General features: G+C 40.3%; 2 protein-coding genes across 5 annotated transcripts in view; both read left to right on the forward strand.

Annotated features, from left to right (window-relative positions):
- Positions 1-16,921, forward strand: part of LOC139765471 (E3 ubiquitin-protein ligase RNF25) — an 84,637-nt gene extending 67,716 nt beyond the window's left edge. For all 4 annotated transcript variants that reach the window (XM_071692859.1, XM_071692860.1, XM_071692858.1 and 1 more), the window contains exons 7-8: positions 5,376-5,567; positions 6,742-16,921. In XM_071692859.1, coding sequence (XP_071548960.1) covers positions 5,376-5,567; positions 6,742-7,359 — 810 coding nt within the window. In that variant the 3' untranslated portion in view covers positions 7,360-16,921. The remainder of the gene's footprint in view (positions 1-5,375; positions 5,568-6,741) is intronic.
- A 2,160-nt stretch (positions 16,922-19,081) lies between these two features.
- Positions 19,082-21,046, forward strand: part of LOC139765475 (uncharacterized) — a 105,816-nt gene continuing 103,851 nt past the window's right edge. The window contains exon 1 of the mRNA XM_071692866.1: positions 19,082-19,470. The gene's annotated coding sequence lies outside the window, so the exon portion shown is untranslated. The remainder of the gene's footprint in view (positions 19,471-21,046) is intronic.

The following is a 21,046-nucleotide window of genomic DNA, read 5'->3' on the forward strand; positions in this document are numbered from 1 at the left end:
AGCTGAATGAGTGTGTTAGCGGTTTTGATGCACGAGACCGGGTTATAGTGATGGGTGATTTGAATGCAAAGGTGAGTAATGTGGCAGTTGAGGGAATAATTGGTATGCATGGGGTGTTCAGTGTTGTAAATGGAAATGGTGAAGAGCTTGTAGATTTATGTGCTGAAAAAGGACTGATGATTGGGAATACCTGGTTTAAAAAGCGAGATATACATAAGTATACTTATGTAAGTAGGAGAGATGGCCAGAGAGCGTTATTGGATTACGTGTTAATTGACAGGCGTGCGAAAGAGAGACTTTTGGATGTTAATGTGCTGAGAGGTGCAACTGGAGGGATGTCTGATCATTATCTTGTGGAGGCTAAGGTGAAGATTAGTATGGGTTTTCAGAAAAGAGGAGTGAATGTTGGGGTGAAGAAGGTGGTGAGAGTAAGTGAGCTTGGGAAGGAGACCTGTGTGGGGAAGTACCAGGAGAGACTGTGTACAGAATGGAAAAAGGTGAGAACAATGGAAGTAAGGGGAGTGGGGGAGGAATGGGATGTATTTAGGGAATCAGTGATGGATTGCGCAAAAGATGCTTGTGGCATGAGAAGAGTGGGAGGTGGGCTGTTTAGAAAGGGTAGTGAGTGGTGGGATGAAGAAGTAAGAGTATTAGTGAAAGAGAAGAGAGAGGCATTTGGACGATTTTTGCAGGGAAAAAATGCAATTGAGTGCGAGAAGTATAAAAGAAAGAGACAGGAGGTCAAGAGAAAGGTGCAAGAGGTGAAAAAAAGGGCAAATGAGAGTTGGGGTGAGAGACTATCAGTAAATTTTAGGGAGAATAAAAAGATGTTCTGGAAGGAGGTAAATAAAGTGCGTAAGACAAGGGAGCAAATGGGAACTTCAGTGAAGGGCGTAAATGGGGAGGTGATAACAAGTAGCGGTGATGTGAGAAGGAGATGGAATGAGTATTTTGAAGGTTTGTTGAATGTGTCTGATGACAGAGTGGCAGATATAGGGTGTTTTGGTCGAGGTGGTGTGCAAAGTGAGAGGGTTAGGGAAAATGATTTGGTAAACAGAGAAGAGGTAGTAAAAGCTTTGCGGAAGATGAAAGCCGGCAAGGCAGCAGGTTTGGATGGTATTGCAGTGGAATTTATTAAAAAAGGGGGTGACTGTATTGTTGACTGGTTGGTAAGGTTATTTAATGTATGTATGACTCATGGTGAGGTGCCTGAGGATTGGCGGAATGCGTGCATAGTGCCATTGTACAAAGGCAAAGGGGATAAGAGTGAGTGCTCAAATTACAGAGGTATAAGTTTGTTGAGTATTCCTGGTAAATTATATGGGAGGGTATTGATTGAGAGGGTGAAGGCATGTACAGAGCATCAGATTGGGGAAGAGCAGTGCGGTTTCAGAAGTGGTAGAGGATGTGTGGATCAGGTGTTTGCTTTGAAAAATGTATGTGAGAAATACTTAGAAAAGCAAATGGATTTGTATGTAGCATTTATGGATCTGGAGAAGGCATATGATAGAGTTGATAGAGATGCTCTGTGGAAGGTATTAAGAATATATGGTGTGGGAGGCAAGTTGTTAGAAGCAGTGAAAAGTTTTTATCGAGGATGTAAGGCATGTGTACGTGTAGGAAGAGAGGAAAGTGATTGGTTCTCAGTGAATGTAGGTTTGCGGCAGGGGTGTGTGATGTCTCCATGGTTGTTTAATTTGTTTATGGATGGGGTTGTTAGGGAGGTAAATGCAAGAGTTTTGGAAAGAGGGGCAAGTATGAAGTCTGTTGGGGATGAGAGAGCTTGGGAAGTGAGTCAGTTGTTGTTCGCTGATGATACAGCGCTGGTGGCTGATTCATGTGAGAAACTGCAGAAGCTGGTGACTGAGTTTGGTAAAGTGTGTGGAAGAAGAAAGTTAAGAGTAAATGTGAATAAGAGCAAGGTTATTAGGTACAGTAGGGGTGAGGGTCAAGTCAATTGGGAGGTGAGTTTGAATGGAGAAAAACTGGAGGAAGTGAAGTGTTTTAGATATCTGGGAGTGGATCTGTCAGCGGATGGAACCATGGAAGCGGAAGTGGATCATAGGGTGGGGGAGGGGGCGAAAATTTTGGGAGCCTTGAAAAATGTGTGGAAGTCGAGAACATTATCTCGGAAAGCAAAAATGGGTATGTTTGAAGGAATAGTGGTTCCAACAATGTTGTATGGTTGCGAGGCGTGGGCTATGGATAGAGATGTGCGCAGGAGGATGGATGTGCTGGAAATGAGATGTTTGAGGAAAATGTGTGGTGTGAGGTGGTTTGATCGAGTAAGTAACGTAAGGGTAAGAGAGATGTGTGGAAATAAAAAGAGCGTGGTTGAGAGAGCAGAAGAGGGTGTTTTGAAATGGTTTGGGCACATGGAGAGAATGAGTGAGGAAAGATTGACCAAGAGGATATATGTGTCGGAGGTGGAGGGAACGAGGAGAAGAGGGAGACCAAATTGGAGGTGGAAAGATGGAGTGAAAAAGATTTTGTGTGATTGGGGCCTGAACATGCAGGAGGGTGAAAGGAGGGCAAGGAATAGAGTGAATTGGAGCGATGTGGTATACAGGGGATGACGTGCTGTCAGTGGATTGAATCAAGGCATGTGAAGCGTCTGGGGTAAACCATGGAAAGCTGTGTAGGTATGTATATTTGCGTGTGTGGACGTGTGTATGTACATGTGTATGGGGGGGGGGTTGGGCCATTTCTTTCATCTGTTTCCTTGCGCTACCTCGCAAACGCGGGAGACAGCGACAAAGTATAAAAAAAAAAAAAAAAAAAAAAATTATTTTGCTGTGTTGCTGTCTCCCGCATTTGCGAGGTAGCGCAAGGAAACAGATGAAAGAAATGGCCCAACCCACCCCCATACACATGTATATACATACATGTCCACACACGCAAATATACATACCTATACATCTCATGTACACATATATATACACACACAGACACATACATATATACCCATGCACACAATTCACACTGTCTGCCTTTATTCATTCCCATCGCCACCTCGCCACACATGGAATACCATCCCCCTCCCCCCTCATGTGTGCGAGGTAGCGCTAGGAAAAGACAACAAAGGCCCCATTCGTTCACACTCAGTCTCTAGCTGTCATGCAATAATGCCCGAAACCACAGCTCCCTTTCCACATCCAGGCCCCACACAACTTTCCATGGTTTACCCCAGACGCTTCACATGTCCTGATTCAATCCACTGACAGCATGTCAACCCCGGTATACCACATCGATCCAATTCACTCTATTCCTTGCCTGCCTTTCACCCTCCTGCATGTTCAGGCCCCGATCACTCAAAATCTTTTTCACTCCATCTTTCCACCTCCAATTTGGTCTCTCATTTCCCTCCACCTCTGACACATATTGCCTCTTTGTCAATCTTTCCTCACTCATTCTCTCCATGTGACCAAACCACTTCAAAACACTTCCGCTCTCTCAGCCATACTCTTTATATTACCACACATCTCTCTTACCCTTTTATTACTTACTTGACCAAAGCACCTCGCACCACGTATTGTCCTCAAACATCTCATTTCTAGCACATCCACCCTCCTGCGCACAACTCTATCTAAAGCCCAAGCCTTGCAACCATATAACATTGTTCGAACCAATATTCCTTCAAGCATACCCATTTTGCTTTCCAAGATAACGTTCTCGACTTCCACACATTTTTCAGCGCTCCTAGAACTTTCCCCCCCTCCCCCACCCTGTGACTCACTTCCACTATCATGGTTCCATTTGCTACCAAATCCACTCCCAGATATCTAAAACTCTTCACTTCCTCCAGTTTTTCTCCCTTGAAACTTACCTCCCAATTGACTTGTCCCTCAACCCTACTGTACCTAATAACCTTGCTCTTATTCACATTTACTCTCAGCTTTCTTCTTTCACACACTTTACCAAACTCAGTCACCAGCTTCTGCAGTTTCTCACCCGAATCAGCTACCAGCGCTGTATCATCAGCGAACAACAAATGCCTCACTTCCAAAGCTCTCTCATCCACAACAGACTGCATACTTGCTCCTCTTTCCAAAACTCTTGCATTCACCTCCCTAACAACCCCATCCATAAACAAATTAAACAACCATGGAGACATCACGCACCCTTGCCACAAACCAATTATCACTGAGAACCAACCACTTTCCTCTCTTCCTACACGTACACATGCCTTACATCCCCGATAAAAACTTTTCACTGCCTCTAACAACTTACCTCCCACACCATATATTCTTAATACCTTCCACAGAGCATCTCTATCAACTCTATCATATGCCTTCTCCAGATCCATAAATGCTACATACAATTCCATTTGCTTTTCTAAGTATTTCTCATATATTTTTCAAAGCAAACACCTGATGCACACATCCTCTGCCACTTCTGAAACCACACTGCTCTTCCCCAATCTGATGCTCTGTACATGCCCTCACCCTCTCAATCAATACCCTCCCATATAATTTCCCAGGAATACTCAACAAACTTATACCTCTGTAATTTGAGCACTCACTCTTATCCCCTTTGCGTTTGTACAGTGGCACTATACAAGCATTCCGCCAGTCCTCAGGCATCTCACCATGAGTCATACGTACATTAAATAACCTTACCAACCAGTCAACAATACAGTCACCCCCCCTTTTTTAATAAATTCCACTGCAATACCATCCAAACCCACTGCCTTGCCGAGTGTGAACAAATGTGATCTTTTTTGTCTGTTTTCCTGGTGCCACCTCACTGACACGGGATGGTGATGCTGTTTCTGTGTGGCTGGGTGTCGCCAGGAATGGATGAAGTCTAGCAAGTATATGTACATATGTATATATGTATATGTCTGGGTATATGTATGTATATGTGGGTGTATGGTCGTCTATGGATATATATATATGTGTATGTGAATGGATGGGCTGTTCTTTGTCTGTTTCCTGGTGCTACCTCGCTGACGCGGGAGACGACGATGATAATAATAATGATAATATATATGCAGGAAACGGTGATCAGGTATAATGAAATAAATATTAATGATGAAAACCCTTTTTGTGCCAAGAACATGTACAAAAATACCTCATATCTCTTTTAAGAAGCCTGAAACTTACTTTTGAGTACCATATTAGTCTTGCATTGGAGCAGCATGAATTAAGGGCCAAGAAAATTTGGTTAGGTTAGGTTTTTCTTCTCAGGTGTAAGTACAAGTCCATTGTGATGTGGTTATTGGTAGCAGCATTGGCTAATTTAGTAGCAGATATGGACATGCTAAATGTTGATAAAACTGTAGGTCATTGTTGTTCTTATAGTTTGTACTTGCTTTTGTGTACATATATGTGTGTAGAGATAGATGAGTTTCCTTATCTTTGCATCTTTCACAGCTTAGCAGTAGTGAGTTGTTACAAACTGCTCCTCCCAAAGAAGAGGAAAGCATTGCTGAATTTAGACCAGACGATCCTGAGTTAATTGCTCTTCAACAGCGAATGGCTCAACTTTATATGCATCAAAAAGAAAAAGGAGGTATAATTGATTTGGAGGAGGAGAAGAACAAGTTTTTGCTCTCTTCAAGTAGGGTAAGTTGATTTTTTGTTTTTGTTTTAGTTTTATACTGTTGAGCAAACCTGTTCCACATGTCCACTTATTTGTACTGTATGGGATGGAATTTTACACCTATTGAGCCCCATCTCTTGAACATTCTTTCGTATCATACAACTTCGTAAGTTTATGTGTGCTGTCGAGCATTTTTTTTTGTACATAACAACCCAGTCATGGGCCAATCAGGCCTCCTGTTGTCTTTCTCATGTAAATCTCATAAAAGTACATTTTTACATCTTGTTTTATGCCTGCTCCCTTATGCAGCCTAGTTACCTAGTTATTAGCATACTTGACTCTTGTACCACAAGCTGTGATTTGAATCTCCCCAGGCAGGACATAGGTTTGATATCCTGCATGATCTACCTAGTAGCACATGAAAAAATTGCCTATTGGGTCAATACAGATACCATTTATTGGTATTCATTACAGATATCTTCAGGGCAAAATAAACTTGGAAACTAAATACAGATCTGTTTTATAGTACAAAATGTGCCATGGAATTACTTAGTGAAGTGTCTTTACTTTGGTTAAAGTAAAATGTTGTTAAATGAACTGTATGACTAGTATCAGAAAAGAATTAGGGAGATACTAAACACTATGCATATGACTTGTGATTATGTCTGAAAAGTCTGTGTCTTATCATTAATCCATTGTCAGTTTCTTGGGGTTGATTAACTGCCTACAAACTCTCAAATTCCTTACATACACTCTTAACCCATTTTCTAGGTGTTAAAAGTGAAGCATTAATTTCCATACTCTTAGAAAATGACTCTAGTGAATCTCCATTCATGTTGCATCATTTTTTTTTGTACAAAGGTGGGAATGAAATTCATGGTTACGGATTAGATAACCTGAGCTTTCAGAGACAGGCAATAGCCATATGCATGTCAGGTTGAGTGACTTTCTAATATTCTTTAACACTAGTATTACAACGTACAGATAATATGTTAATATTGTTTAGATTAATATACATAATTTTTTCCCATCAGTTTCATTACTTAATTTCATTAAATAGTGAAGAAGCTCAATTTCTGTCTAACTGAACTTCAAATAGCCTTTTCATATTTCTTAGTTCTTCTCAAAATTATGATGTTGAACATATATTTTGTGTTACATATGAAAATTAATGTAATTTTGAATCATTTGTTATAGGTTGATTCATGTGAAGGGCTAGAAGATGGTGTAGAAGAAGATAGAAATATTAGTATTCCAGATTCCTCTCTAGATATGCAACAGGGAGAAGAGCCTACAATTCCACCTCCTAGTAGGAGAGGTGGTCGTTCCACACATCAACGATCACAAGGACAAAAGTCACAGGGCGGTTATGGTCGTCAGTCTTGGAAGAACACAGATCAGGGAGGGGATGGTAGGCATTGGTCTGGAAATTGGGGTGGTCGAGGTGTGAGTGGTGGTCGCAGTAGAGGAGGAAGTGGTCGTTTTGCTTATCATAATTCTTCCAGGATTATATCAGATCCCCATGAGTATGGCTCCACAGACTGTAAGGCCACTTGTGAAATAGGAAGTGGTTATGGAACCAAAGGACATGGGAAACGTGAAGGGAGCACATATGAGAATGGCAGTGTATACACTTCTGGGGAAAATCGAGCTGGAGGTAATGAAGTTAGTAATGGTGCAGGAGGAGTGTGCAGGAAAGGTCCAAAGGGGTCTGGAAATCGGCAGAGATATGGTTCAGGAAGAGGAAGGGGTCGTGGTCCACCCCCAGGCTTTGCCCCATCATCATATCGTCACTCCTCTCATGACTGGAGTTGACGATTGTGGCTTGCAGGGTTATGTCCACCCTGTCTTTTCTTTACTCTATATCTTCTTACCTATGTACCAAGTATTATTATTGTGACTTCTTTAACCTTAAAGTATTCAACCAATTTAACTTCGAAGAATAGGTGTTATAGAAATAGTTTTAATGACAACGTTATGCTTGTTCATTCTAGATCAGTAGTCAAATGTGTTAAATGTGCGTATATGTCATACTTATGTGTTTCCTCTGTACTTTCAAAAAATATGTATCTAAAGTTTAAGGATAGCAATATCTCTTCGTTTGACGTAAGATACTCATCAGATTTTAGAATAAGAAAATTCAAGATATTCATAGTTCTAATACATAAACAACTTTGACAGGAGAGAAGTATGCTCTTTACATCCCATAATTTTTGGAAAAAGTATAGCAATGAGAATGAAGTAAGTACTTTTATTAAAGCCTTGCATAATATGATGACATTTACAAGAAATTCTTGTCAAGCACATCCAGGCTACAGCACACAAAGTAGAATGTAGGTTTTCTTATGTTATATATATTGGTTTGTATCTGATATATTCAGAAACTTTCTTTTTCATTTGCACAAAATGTTTACACTGTATAATAGCTCATTTACGAGATGATTACGAATTTGATGGATAATCACAACTTGTAACTGATCCTGTGTAACATTTTTGTAAGAAGGGAAGTGTAGACATTATCTTAGTTCAACAAACATAAATGGTAAATATGCCTATAACTTTAAACTGACTAAATTCTAGGTGAGTATTCTGGGAGATACTGGTACAGATCTTTTCATAAAGAAACACATACACATGCAGATTTTTGTATTCTCATGCAGAGCTTCATATTTCAGTCTTGTGGTTAGCATCAGAAACATGATCACAAAAGATATCTAAAACCTAAAATCAGATTATGCTCTCTATCTATTTGTGCTTATATCATTAATATTGCACAAGCCAAAGACCCCTTTTATGGAGCTCCAGCAGCAGGGAAATTCTGGATTCCTTTGGAGTGTGAAAGTCCTTTACAAAACTGTATTGTCTGCGCTGTTCTGTTCACTGATGGAGATTTAGCCATGCAAAGGTAACTTCTTGTTTATGGAGTAACCAGTAGCAGGCAAAGATAAGGTAGACCAGTTGTGCATATTTTCTATTATCATTATACTTAATCGCTGTTTCCCGTGTCAGCGAGGTAGCACCAGGAAACAGATGAAGAATGGCCCATCCACCACACATGCACATATATGTATACATAAATGCCCGAACATGCACATATACAATTACATATCAACATGTACACATATACATACACATTTATGAACATATACATATATACACATGTGCATATTCATGCTTGCTTGCCTTCATCCATCCCTGCTGCTACCCCGCCCTAAAGGAAACACCACCGCTACCCCCTGCTTCAGTGAGGTAGCACCAGGAAAACACAAAAAAGGCCACATTCTTTCACATTCAGCCTCTAGCTGTTATGTGTTATGTGCCAAAACCACAGCTCCCTATCCACATCCAGGCCCCACAGACCTTTCCAGATGTTTCACATGCCCTGGTTCAGCCCACTGATAGCACATCAACCCCAGTACACCACATCATTCCAATTCACTCAATTCCTTGCACACCTCTTACACTCCTGTATGTTCAGGCCCCAATCACTCAAAATCTTTTTCACTCCACCTTCCACCTCCAGTTTGGTCTCCAGCTTCTTGTTCCCTCCACCTCTGACATATATATCCTCTTTGTCAACCTTTCCTCATTCATTCTCTCCATATGTCTAAACCATTTCAGCACACCCTCTTCTGCTCTCTCAACCACACTTTTTGTTTCCACACATTTATCTTATCCTTTCATTACTTAATGAAATCACCTTACACCACAGACTGTTCTTAAACATTTCATTTCCAACACATCTGTCCTCCTCCACACAACCCATGCCTTGCAACAATATAATATTGTTGGAGATACTATTCCTTCAAACATACCCATTTTTGCTCTTTGAGTTAACATTCTCTCTTTCCACACATTCTTCATCACTTTCCAGAACCTTTGTCTCCCTCCCTCACCCTGTGACTCACTTCTGCTTCCTAGGTTCCATTCACAGCCAAGTCAACTCCCAGATATCTAAAACACTTCACTTCCTCTAATTTTTCTTCAATCAAACTTACATTCCAAGTAACTTGTTGCTTAAGCCTGCTGAAACTAATAACCTATATTTTCTTCACATTTAATCTCAACTTCTTTCACACACACTTCTAAACTCAGTCACCAACTACTGCAGTTTCTCACTCGAATCAGCCACCAGTGCTGTATCATTGGCGAACAACATCTTACTCAGTTCCCTCTCATCCTCAACAGACTGCATACTCGCCCCTCTCTCCAAGACTTGCATTTATCTCCCTCACCACCTCTTTATTAAACAAATTAAACAACCATGGTGACATTATAAACCCTTGCCACAGGCCAACATTCACTGGGAACCATTCTCTCTCCTTTCCTCCTACTCGTATACATGCCTCACACCCATAATAAAAACTTCTTTGCTTCTAGCAGCTAAGTTTTCCCACCAGATATTCTTCAGACCTAACACAAGCATCTCTATCAACCCTATTATATGCCTTCTCCAGATCCATAAATTCCATATACAAATCCATCTTTTTTTCTAAGTATTTCTCACTCGCATCCTTCAATGCAAACATCCTATCCACACGTCCTCTACCACTTCTGAAATCACACTGCTTCTCCTCAGTCTGATGCTCTGTTCATGCCTTCACCCTCTCAATCACTACCCTTCTGTACAACATACCAGATATATTCAACAAACTTATGTCTGTATAGTTTGAACACTCGCCTTTATCTCCTTTCTTTTATGTGAAGGCACTATACATGCGTTCCGCCAATCCTCAGGCACTTCACCTTGATCCATACATACAGTGAATAATCTTACCAAACAATCAACAGCACTGTCATCCACTTTCATAATAAATTCAACTGCAATACCATTGACCCCTGCCACCTTGCTGTATTTCATCTTCTATGAGGCTTTCACCACTTCTTCTCTCTTCACCAAACCACTCTCTTTGTCTCTCTCATTCCACATACCACCCCAACCAAAACTTTTACCCTACATCTGTCACTCACTCATTAAACACATTTAATAATCCTTCAAAATACTCACTCCATATCCTCACTTCATCATTATCTGTTATCACTTCCTCTTTTGACCCCTTCACTGATGTTCCCATTTCTTTTCATGTCTTTTGCACATTATTTGCCCCCTTCCTAAACATCTTTTTATTCTCCCTAAAGTTTAATGATACTCTCTCATCCCAAGTCTTAGTGGCCTTTTTTTCAACCCCTGCACCTTCGTTTTGACCTCCTGCCACCTTCCCTTATACATCTCCCAATCATTTGCACTTCTTCCTTGTAAGTACAGGCCAAACGCTTCTTTTTTCTCTTTCGCTACCAACTTTACTTCGTTGCATCACTCACTGACAATTCTAATCTGCCCGCCTCCCACCTTTCGCATGCCACATGCCATCACTGCTTCCATAAATAAATAACATTCCTCCTCCAGTCCCCTCACTTCATTTGCTATCACCTTTTGCCATTCTACGCTCAATCTCTGCTGTTAGTTCTTCAGATAAGTCTCCTTTCCAGGATCATGTATTCTCACCACTCTCTTCTCCCTGACATTATTACCTCTTTCGAAAATCTCTTCAAATCTTAACCCACGCCTCCACAAGATAGTGTTCAGACAATCCACCAGCTCCCTCTCTCAGCACACTTGCATCCAAAAGTCTCCCTCTTACACACCTATCAATTAATATGTAATCTGATAATGCCCGTTAACCATCTTTCTTCCTCACATATATATACTTGTGTGTATCTCTCTTTTAAACCAAGTATTCTCAATCACTGGTCTTTTTTCAGCACAACTCCACATGCTCTTCACCATTTCCATTCATATCCTGGTCTTTTTTCAGCACAACTCCACATGCTCTTCACCATTTCCATTCATAACACTGAATACCTCACGCGAACATACTACCACATTACTTACCTTCGCATTTAAACTGCCCATCACTAATACCCAGTATTGTGCACTAAAACTGATGCCATGAATCAGCTGCTCCCAAGACACTTTCCACTCATAATATTTCTTCTCATGGCCAGGTGCATAAGCACCAATAATCACCCATCCCTCACCATCCACTTTCAGTTTTACTTACATCAGTCTAGAATTTATTTCCTCACATTGTGTCACACACTCCCACAGCTCTTGCTTCAGGAGTAGTTCAGGAGTAGTGCAACTCCTTCCTTAGGTCTTATCCTCTCACCAACCCCTGACTTTGCTCCTAAGACATTTCCATACCATTTTTCCCTTTTACCCTTGAGCTTTCTTTCACTCAGAGCAAAAACATCTCCTAGCCTGAGATAATAACAGTAAACCCTCGATTTAATGGACCCTGATATAATGGATTTCAGAGTCAACAGATCAGAGAAATAAAAGTACAGTACATTAATAATAATTTCAAAAATTTTAAAAAGAATTCAAGTCTCAGACACCACACCATGCACATTTTATATTGCACTCGTTTTTGATAGCATGGGGTAGACTTGCTTTGTTTTGGTCTCAGTCTGCCTCAAGCTATTGTGCGGTTAGGTTGTATAAAGAATGTCTCTGTTATTTCAGAATTGTGACTTTATTCATTAAATAATTTTGCATTCCTTACAATTCAAAATGGCATCAAGTGACAGAAAAGTTAAGAGAAAACATGTGAACTTAAACTGAACCGTATATTGTATTAAAAAATGACACATAGGTTACATTCAACTTAACGGACTTTTGGCATTAATGGATACCACCTTCTCCCTATTAGTCCATTAAATTGATGGTTTATTGAGTATGGACGAATGTGGCCTTTGTTGTCTTTTCCTAGTGCTACCTTGCGTGCACACAGGAGGAAGGGAGTGTCATTTCATGTGTGGCAAGGTGGCAGCGGGAATGGATGAAGGCAGCATGTATGAATATGTGCATGTGTAAATATGTATATGTATGTATACATTGAAATGTATAGGTATGTATATGTGCGTGTGTGGGCGTTTATGTATATACATGTGTATTGGGTGGGTTGGGCCATTCTTTTGTCTGTTTCCTTGCGCTACCTCGCTAACGTACACATGTACATAATTCATACTTCCTGCCTTTATTCATTCCCGTCGCCACCCAGCCACACATAAAATGACAACCCCCTCCCCCCCCTGCATGTGCATGAGGTAGCGTTAGAAAAGACAACAAAGGCCACATTCGTTCACACTCAGTCTCTAGCTGTCATGTGTAATGCGCCGAAACCACAGCTCCTTTTTCCACATCCAGGCCCCACAAAACTCTCCATGGTTTACCCTAGAAGCTTCTCATACCCTGGATCAATCCATTGACAGCACGTCGACCTCAGTATACCACATCGTTCCTATTCACTCTATTCCTTGCATGCCTTTCACCCTCCAGCATGTTCAGGCCCCGATCACTCAAAATCTTTTTCACTCCATCCTTCCACCTCCAATTTGGTCTCCCACTTCTCCTCGTTCCCTCCACCTCTGACACATATATCCTTTTTGTCAATCTTTCCTCACTCATTATCTCCATGTGACCAAATCAATACACCCTCTTCTGCTCTCTCAACCACACTCTTTTTATTACCACACACCTCTCTTACCCTTTCATTACTTACTTGATCAAACCACCTCACACCACATATTTTCCTCACACCTCATTTCCAGCACATCCAACCTCCTCTGCACAACCCTATCTATAGACCTGGAGATAGGGGAGAGAATACTTCCCATGTATTCCCTGTGTGTCGTAAAAGGCAACTAAAAGGGGAGGGAGTGGGGAGCTGGAAATCCTCCCCTCCCATTTTTTTATTTTCCAAAAGAATGAACAGAGAAGGGGGCCAAGCAAGGATATTCCCTCTAAGGCTCAGTCTACTGTTCTTAATGCTACCTTGCTGATGTGGGAAATGGCAAATATGTATGAGAAAAGTTAGAGAGAGAGAGAGAGAGAGAGAAATAATGGATGTGAGCAAATGAGGCCCTTTTCTTTGCTCCTAGTACTACCTGGTTTACACGGAAGGCGATGAACAAGTATGAAAGAAGTAAATGTATATGTATGTAAATAGATATACATACTTCTTGCCCCAGAAATCCCTTCAGTCTCAATGAGCCTCCTGCAGCATTAAGGAAGCCACCCAAGACCACTAGTTGGGATCATAGAGCATGAAGTGTAGTGATGTTGCATATATTTATTCATCTATTTATGTATTTATTTGTAATTACAGGAAGACCTCTTTTTAAGAAAGAGTGCTGGTAGTACCAGGATCTCTTTCCAAAGCCTAGAATGCTGGTATTACCAGGATCTCTTTCCAAAGCCTAGAATGCTGGTATTACCAGGATCTCTTTCCAAAGCCTCCTGCAGCCTAAGGCTGTGCTACCTCCGGTAGTAACAAAATTTGGACTTTTTAGAGTGAGAAGTTCTTTGATGAGACTATACTCCTAATGGTATAGCTTTTCAAAAAGTGACTTTTCTCTTGCATTGTAACCTCCTGCAGATGGAGTGTTGTAACATCTGTTGTACAAATATATATTTGTGGACTTTCTGTATGACATTGTGTAAAGCCAGGGAGACAAAAGCAAGTGTTCAGATTACAGAGATATAGGTTTGTTCAGTGTGCCTGGTACATTGTATGGAAGGTTGGTGTCATGAACAGAGTTTCAGACTGGGGAGGGACAATGTGTTTTCATTAGTGTTAAAGGATGTTTGGATTAGATGTTTTCTGTGAAGAATGTGTGCAATAAATACTTCAAGAAACAGAAGAACTTGCATGTGACCCTTGCTGATCTAGAGAAAGCATATGGTAAGGTTGATAGAGATGCTCTATGGAAGGTGTTGCAATATGTATGTTGTTGAAAGAAAGCTACCCCAAGGTGTGAAGAGTTTTTATCAAGAAAGCATGGCATGTGTACAAGTAGAAAGAGGGTATGATGAATGGTTCCAGGTGAGGGTGGATCTGTAGCAGGGGTGTTTGATATCACCATGGCTGTTTAATTTGTTTATGGATAGGATGGTGAGGGAAGTAAGTGCAAGAGTTTTGGAGAGAGGGGTAATTATAGAATTTGTTGGGGATGGGGGAGCCTGGGAGGTAAGTCAGTTGTTGTGTGCTGATGACATAGCAATGCTGGCAGATTTAAGTGTGAAATTACAGAAGATGGTGTCTGAGTTTGGGAGAGTGTGTGAAAGGAGAAAGTTGAGTGTTCCCCAAGGAGCTGTTCTTTCTCCAACCCTCAACCTCTTCCTTCAAAACCTTCCATTACTTCCAGGAAACCACAATATGAAGGACCGTTTGTTTGCATATGACCTCACATTTATATCACAACATTCTGACACCACAGTAGCAACAAGAAACATGCAGCATTACATTACATAGAACAATGGTTCACCCAGAACATAATGTCTGCACTTCCTTAGACCTCTTTAAACTCTCTTTAAACCCAGGCAGACATGAATCCAGCTCAGACTTTTCATGTACCTTTAATGGATAGTTGCTCCCTTTGAACAACAACAAAAAACAAGTAATCATTTTAAGCATCACATACAATACACACATGACTTTTACTCCCCACACCAAAAACATCAACATAAGTGCTGTACACAATCTAAATGCCCTCAGGATACTAACAGGTGCCAAATTTGAAGAAGAAAAAGGATGCTTTTGTGCCCTGTACAAACAGTACACCCAGTCCACTGTAAACTATGCCTCACCTGCCTGGTCTTCCTCTCTAACACAAATATAATAAAGGTGCAAACCACATAGAATAGAGCACTTGGAACAGCCACTGGCTACCTAAAAACCACAAACATTTGACACCTACATACTGAAACAATGTATCTCCAAATGCAATCCCACCTCATCATGCTTCGTTTCTATGCAACAGCACTAGACTTCTTCTCACCCAAACCTCTCCATAACTGACTATCAACACCCAATTAGAAATGAAAAGCTTACCTCTTCCTCACACCGAAGCAGCCTTTCATGTGAATATCCCACCCCAGACTGAAATGACTCAACAAGCACTAAACATCTGACCTCCTTACTCGGCCTTAAACTCCATGCTACCAAAAATACACCCAACAGAAACCAGTCCTTAGATGTGAGTCACACTTTCCCATCTGTCCTATGGACATTACCCAACCCAGCAACACTACATACACCTTTTCAACATATCCCCAGATCTTTCATGTTCATGATGCAAATACCATAAATGGTACTCAACTGCCATGCTCTCTCCAAACATAAATACATACATCACAGCACTTTAAGAACTATGTTCCCAGCCAGTGGACATGGCCAGCTTCCTAAGTGCTGCAGAAACCTTATAAGGTTAGAAGGGACTTATGGGGTATGAAGGTAAGGTATGTGTATATATATGCATATTTAGTGTTACTGGACCCCACCTTGTAAGAAGTTACACTCTGAGTGAAAAGTCACCTTTGGTGATGTGGCTTTATCATCATTGGTGATTGGAATGGTGTACAGTCCTGTTGAGGAACTAGTTGATACAGAGAAGTCCATCATATCCCTGTTCATTCTCAGAGTGAAGTCTTGAAGCTGTAGGAACCCCACACAAGGGGTCTTGGGATATATAATTAAGATTAGTAAGAATCTTCATGAATAATGAAGGTCTCCCAACACCTGTGATGAGATATAAGTAAATACTTTCTCAAAATCAGAAAGTATAGATGTGAGATATACATAACCCATAATAGAAACATTATACCAAAACATCAGTTAAGACAGCTGTCATTAATATATATTAAACATTTAAAGGGATCTTTTATGTACTTTCCGTGAAATATGCTATGTGTGGCTTGCAGTAGAAGAGTGATGGTGGAGGTGGATGTTGATTGTTAATGGCTAGAAAGAAGTGCTGATGAGTTATGAAATGTTGAGAGGCATGATAACAATGGGAAGAACCAAATACTTATATATCTAAGTGTTCATCATTTAAAATAATTTGTTTAAGTGGTGTCTCAGTTTGTAATAATCTAGTTTCCCGTAACCCTTGAATTGGCTCGGTAAATGTAAGTCGGTGTATTTAACTGTATGAGTGCATGCACGATGTGCTTACTGTATATGAAAGTTTGTGTGTGGTACACTAAGTATGAATGGAGATACACGTGTGTAACTCAAGTATTTTCTTTGTACATCCACACTCCCTACACATTAGTACACATTTTATGTATATTTTTTTCATACTTATTTGCATAACCCTTATATATTCATTACATACACAGTAACAATATTGTATATCCAATTCCATATAGATGATCTTATGAGCTCTTGTGACCAACTGGTGAGTGACTGAGTCATTGCCAGGTCAGTAATCTTTAAAGTTATTTAAACAGATTGTGAAGTTACTGTATTACATTTATTTGACATTAAGGTATTAATAGCTACATTTATTATGAAATAAAGTCATGTAATATGATTGTGTTTAATACTCATTTTGAAGTGAAACTACATTGTAGTGGTGGTAAAGGAGTGGAGAAAGGCAATTTGCCTTCATCTAAGAAAGTGGGTGAAGATGATGTAGATGAAAATGGTGAAAAATTCATTTATTTTAAAAAAAGCAAGTTTTTATTGCATTCATTAAAAAACAAAAGTGTAATGTATAAGTTAATTTTGCATCTATTTGTGGAGGAATATATAATGCATTTTAGTAATTTGTGAGCTGCAGAAATATGGATTGATTGTGTAAAGATGTTTATTCATATTCTCTATGATTTTGCTGTAGGTCTTATGTACTAGAGTTTTTGGTTGTATACTGAAACCCTTTATAGCTGAGCCAATTGAAACCATTATCTTAAAACTAATCTCAATGCTGCTTGTGGAATATTGTTTGGATTGTACATGTGCACTGCAAACTCAGCCTTTATGGCCTTATTGACCCCTCTCAGATAGAGTGGCATTTTGCCACTTTTGCTTTAAAGCTCGCTGAGACTATCATGGATTCTACATTTGATTAAGATTTACTTTTTATATGACACATGAGGAGTGGAAACATATACCATACAATCAGCATCACTGGGAGCCAAGAACAACTCTTCTTTATCCTCATATTTCTGGTGAGTACTTTAGTGATAAGTTCAAGTTAATTTTCCGAATATCACTGTCTCATTAGAAAACAGCTCAGTTTGAAGGGTTGGTGATCTAATCCATATTCCACATACCTGGAGCACTGTTGTCCAGGATAAGTCCTGAGTGGAGGGATTATAACCAGGCCCCACAGTTATTTCCATGGTTCCCCCAAGGTGAAATGACATGATTGTGTGAAATGCTTGGGTTTGACCCATGGTCTGGTACAGCGGCCAGGGATAGGTGAAAGCTGCGATTCACGAGTTCACTTAAGTGAAGTGGGCTTTATGAAGCAGGAAGGCACTTGTGGGGGTAATGTCCATACTGAGCAGCTGCGACGGCTTAGGGGGTCCGAGGCCCCCCTCACACACACACACACACACACTTTGAAAAGCATGGGGGTCAGCCCCCCATTTTGTTCAGACGTATAGAACGGCAGTATGTTGAGAGCTTTTGTTCCTGTGAGCCTACCCCCCCCCCCCCCCCTTTTTTTTTTTAAGAAGCTGACGCCCCTGATAAAGCACATTGGCTGGGTGCTCTTTCGTGTTCTACTTCGGGATGTTTTCAGTTACTTCCTCAAAGAGAGAGAGAGAGACTCTTGAGAACATCGTCAGTTCAATTCTCCTTTCAAAGGAGGGAACAGTGTAATGGTTTGCCAAGGGGTTGTACCGGCTCTGCCCAAGCTGAATGTGGAGCGAACGATTGGGAAGAGGCGTTAACCGTTGTAAATTCAACATCGTCCACCATTCCCTCCGTCTCAACGCAAATCTCAATTCTTTCATGCATGTGGTAAACAATATTGATATATGACATTTCGCACGCGTACTAAATGGAAAATAAACAAGAGAGGTGATTTTACGCAATAATAACCAATTAAAGAAAGCAAATTGGGTGAATAGTATGATCAATTGCTCGTCGCCACGCTACCAATAGTACTAGAGTCTACCTGCCACTCTCATTATGAGACAGATTATCAGTCTTTATTACTATGAATATGGTGGATTCCATAGTGTAAACAATGTTTCATAAGTTCATTTATGACGTAGTTGACTGATTTCAACGAATAACCTTTTTCGTGTGATTATACCGCATTTATAGTAAATGAAATCAACAATTCCTTCCGTAGAATTCATCAGACAAACCCATTAGAGAGGTGAAAAGCAAAAGTTAAGGTTATGTTGTAGTGAAAGCCTGTGGTGGTATTAACTTTACCTCTTGTGCTGATAATAAAACCGAATTTCTTATCTTGTAATATTATGTATATCACTGTATTACACAATGAAATTCACTTCAAACATGTAAGTAAAGTATTTAGTTTTCCTGGAAGCCTCCCCTGCGCAGTGAATAAACTTATGTAATATTGTTTTCTCGCTGATATGTAATTCAATTCATTAATAGTTAAATGATATATTCCATACCAAGACTTACGAAGTAAGACGAGGCAACTAGCCATTCGCTCGTTATTAGTGTAGGCTAACCCAACCTCGGACTGGCGGGCCATTCGTGTAAGCTCAGTTGTTGGCAAAGTCGGTGAGTGGCAGGTCACAGCTGTGTCCGCTCTCCCTGTGGTATTATATTTTGCCATAGTGCTTAAAACACTTGGAAATGACTAGAAACGATTGAAATGGCAAGGATTCAGACAGAAACAAAGACTTTAAACTGAAAAGAACTGGAAAACAATGCGAGTGAAGGACGAGTGGTTACCATGGTGGGCTGACCATCGTATTTGTTGTGAAGTATCTTAAGGAAAATTTGAGAAAAAAAAAATGGCCTTGCACCATACCCTGAATCGAACTACAATTAACAGTGTTCGTAATGTTAGAAATGGAGGTTGCTATATAGGACTAGTGCAGATAACAAGCTTGACTACCTACCAAGCTCCAAGGACCATCCACGGCTGGTAAGTGTTAATTTACATATAATCACTGTTGTAGCTTTTATGATACGGGTTTTCTTCACTTGGCAATTTTATTTAACGTTTGTTGTGTACGGTGTGGAAGGTAATGGCAAGGGCTGGAAGAAATGATTGAGATAACACTGAAATGTGCCACAGAAGCTGGGAAGTTTTATTTAGAGGATTGTATTTCGATTAGACGGTAGATCGATGTTTCCAGTTGACTCGGAAATTTACAAGGGCGATTTGTCTATTCAATTGAACTTTTTTTTTTTTTAATTTTCCCAAAGAAGGAACAGAGAAGGGGGCCAGGTGAGGATATTCCCTCAAAAGGTCCAGTCCTCTGTTCTTAACGCTACCTCGCTAACGCGGGAAATGGCGAATAGTATGAAAAAAAAGAAGAAATATTTGAGGAAGTTAAATTGCAAGGGAAAGAAAAGAGATGCAAGGACGTTACTTCTGGAGAAGGGAGTGCGATTAATTAGGTGTACAAGAGCAAGGAACAGGTTGAGGAAGGTGCTGGATGATGGGGATGAATCAAGAGTTGGAGTTCGCATAAGTAAATGTCATAAAGAAAATGTATTCGAAAGATGGTGATTGTAGTGCGAGGAGAATAAATGGGCTTACGTCACTTAAGGGGATAGATGGGGACGTGATAATGGGCAGGGCTGTGACGTGTAGCATTGATTGTGATCCAGTTTGTCTTGTGTTCAGATAAGCTGTTACAGCAAAGTTTGATGGATCTCGGTCAAGCTTTGAAACCCATCGAAGAGTCAAAGTTTTCCAAACACCTTCATACATCGTCCGTATATACACTGTGATTTCTTTACCGTAAAGTACACATGAGACTAATAAGACAACCGAAAAAAAAATGAAACGTTAGGCTCAAAGTTACCCAAGAAGAATAAAAATGTTTAACGGGAGTGTATTAGGCGCCAAAATCAGTGGTGCCACCTCGTCGTTGAAGTATGTCTTATAAATGGACTTAAGCTAATGCCAAAATTGTATGAATATACCAAAGTAACATTGTGCTACCACCCACAATGCCTTGCCTCCCCTTTTTTAAATGGTTGGCCGACACTTCGGCCATTAAGGACAGTTGGATAGCGATCTCGGCCCATCCTCATTAATATTTAATGAGCGATTAAGGTAGTGATCAATAATTCGTTCGTTCATTTATCGTAAAAAAAAAAAATCTGCATACACACATGGGCCTAGATCGATGGCGTCCCTGTTTCAAACTGAATGATTGATTACATACTTGGCAGAAAAGCAAGTGGCAACAGCCTAATGGGCCATCTTTAGGTTTTTAAGAAAACTAAAAGGTATAAAGTAGTATAATATTATCAAGGAACTAACTCCAAAGGAGTCCATTTTATCGCTGTTGCTGATCCATTAAATAGGATTCTGGGGTTATAATATAGGTAATGATTGTGAATAGAAAAACCCATGTACACTAGCTGCTTCCTTGCATGGTAGTCCATTCAAAACGCAACTGGACCAATATAGATAAAAGTGAACAACCTTTTTAATGTTTCTCCTTAATAACTTTTTTTCCCTTTTCTTGCACAGGGAAGTGTTA

This window comes from Panulirus ornatus, chromosome 55, assembly GCF_036320965.1.
Source record: "Panulirus ornatus isolate Po-2019 chromosome 55, ASM3632096v1, whole genome shotgun sequence".
NCBI classification, from domain to species: Eukaryota; Metazoa; Arthropoda; class Malacostraca; order Decapoda; family Palinuridae; genus Panulirus; species Panulirus ornatus.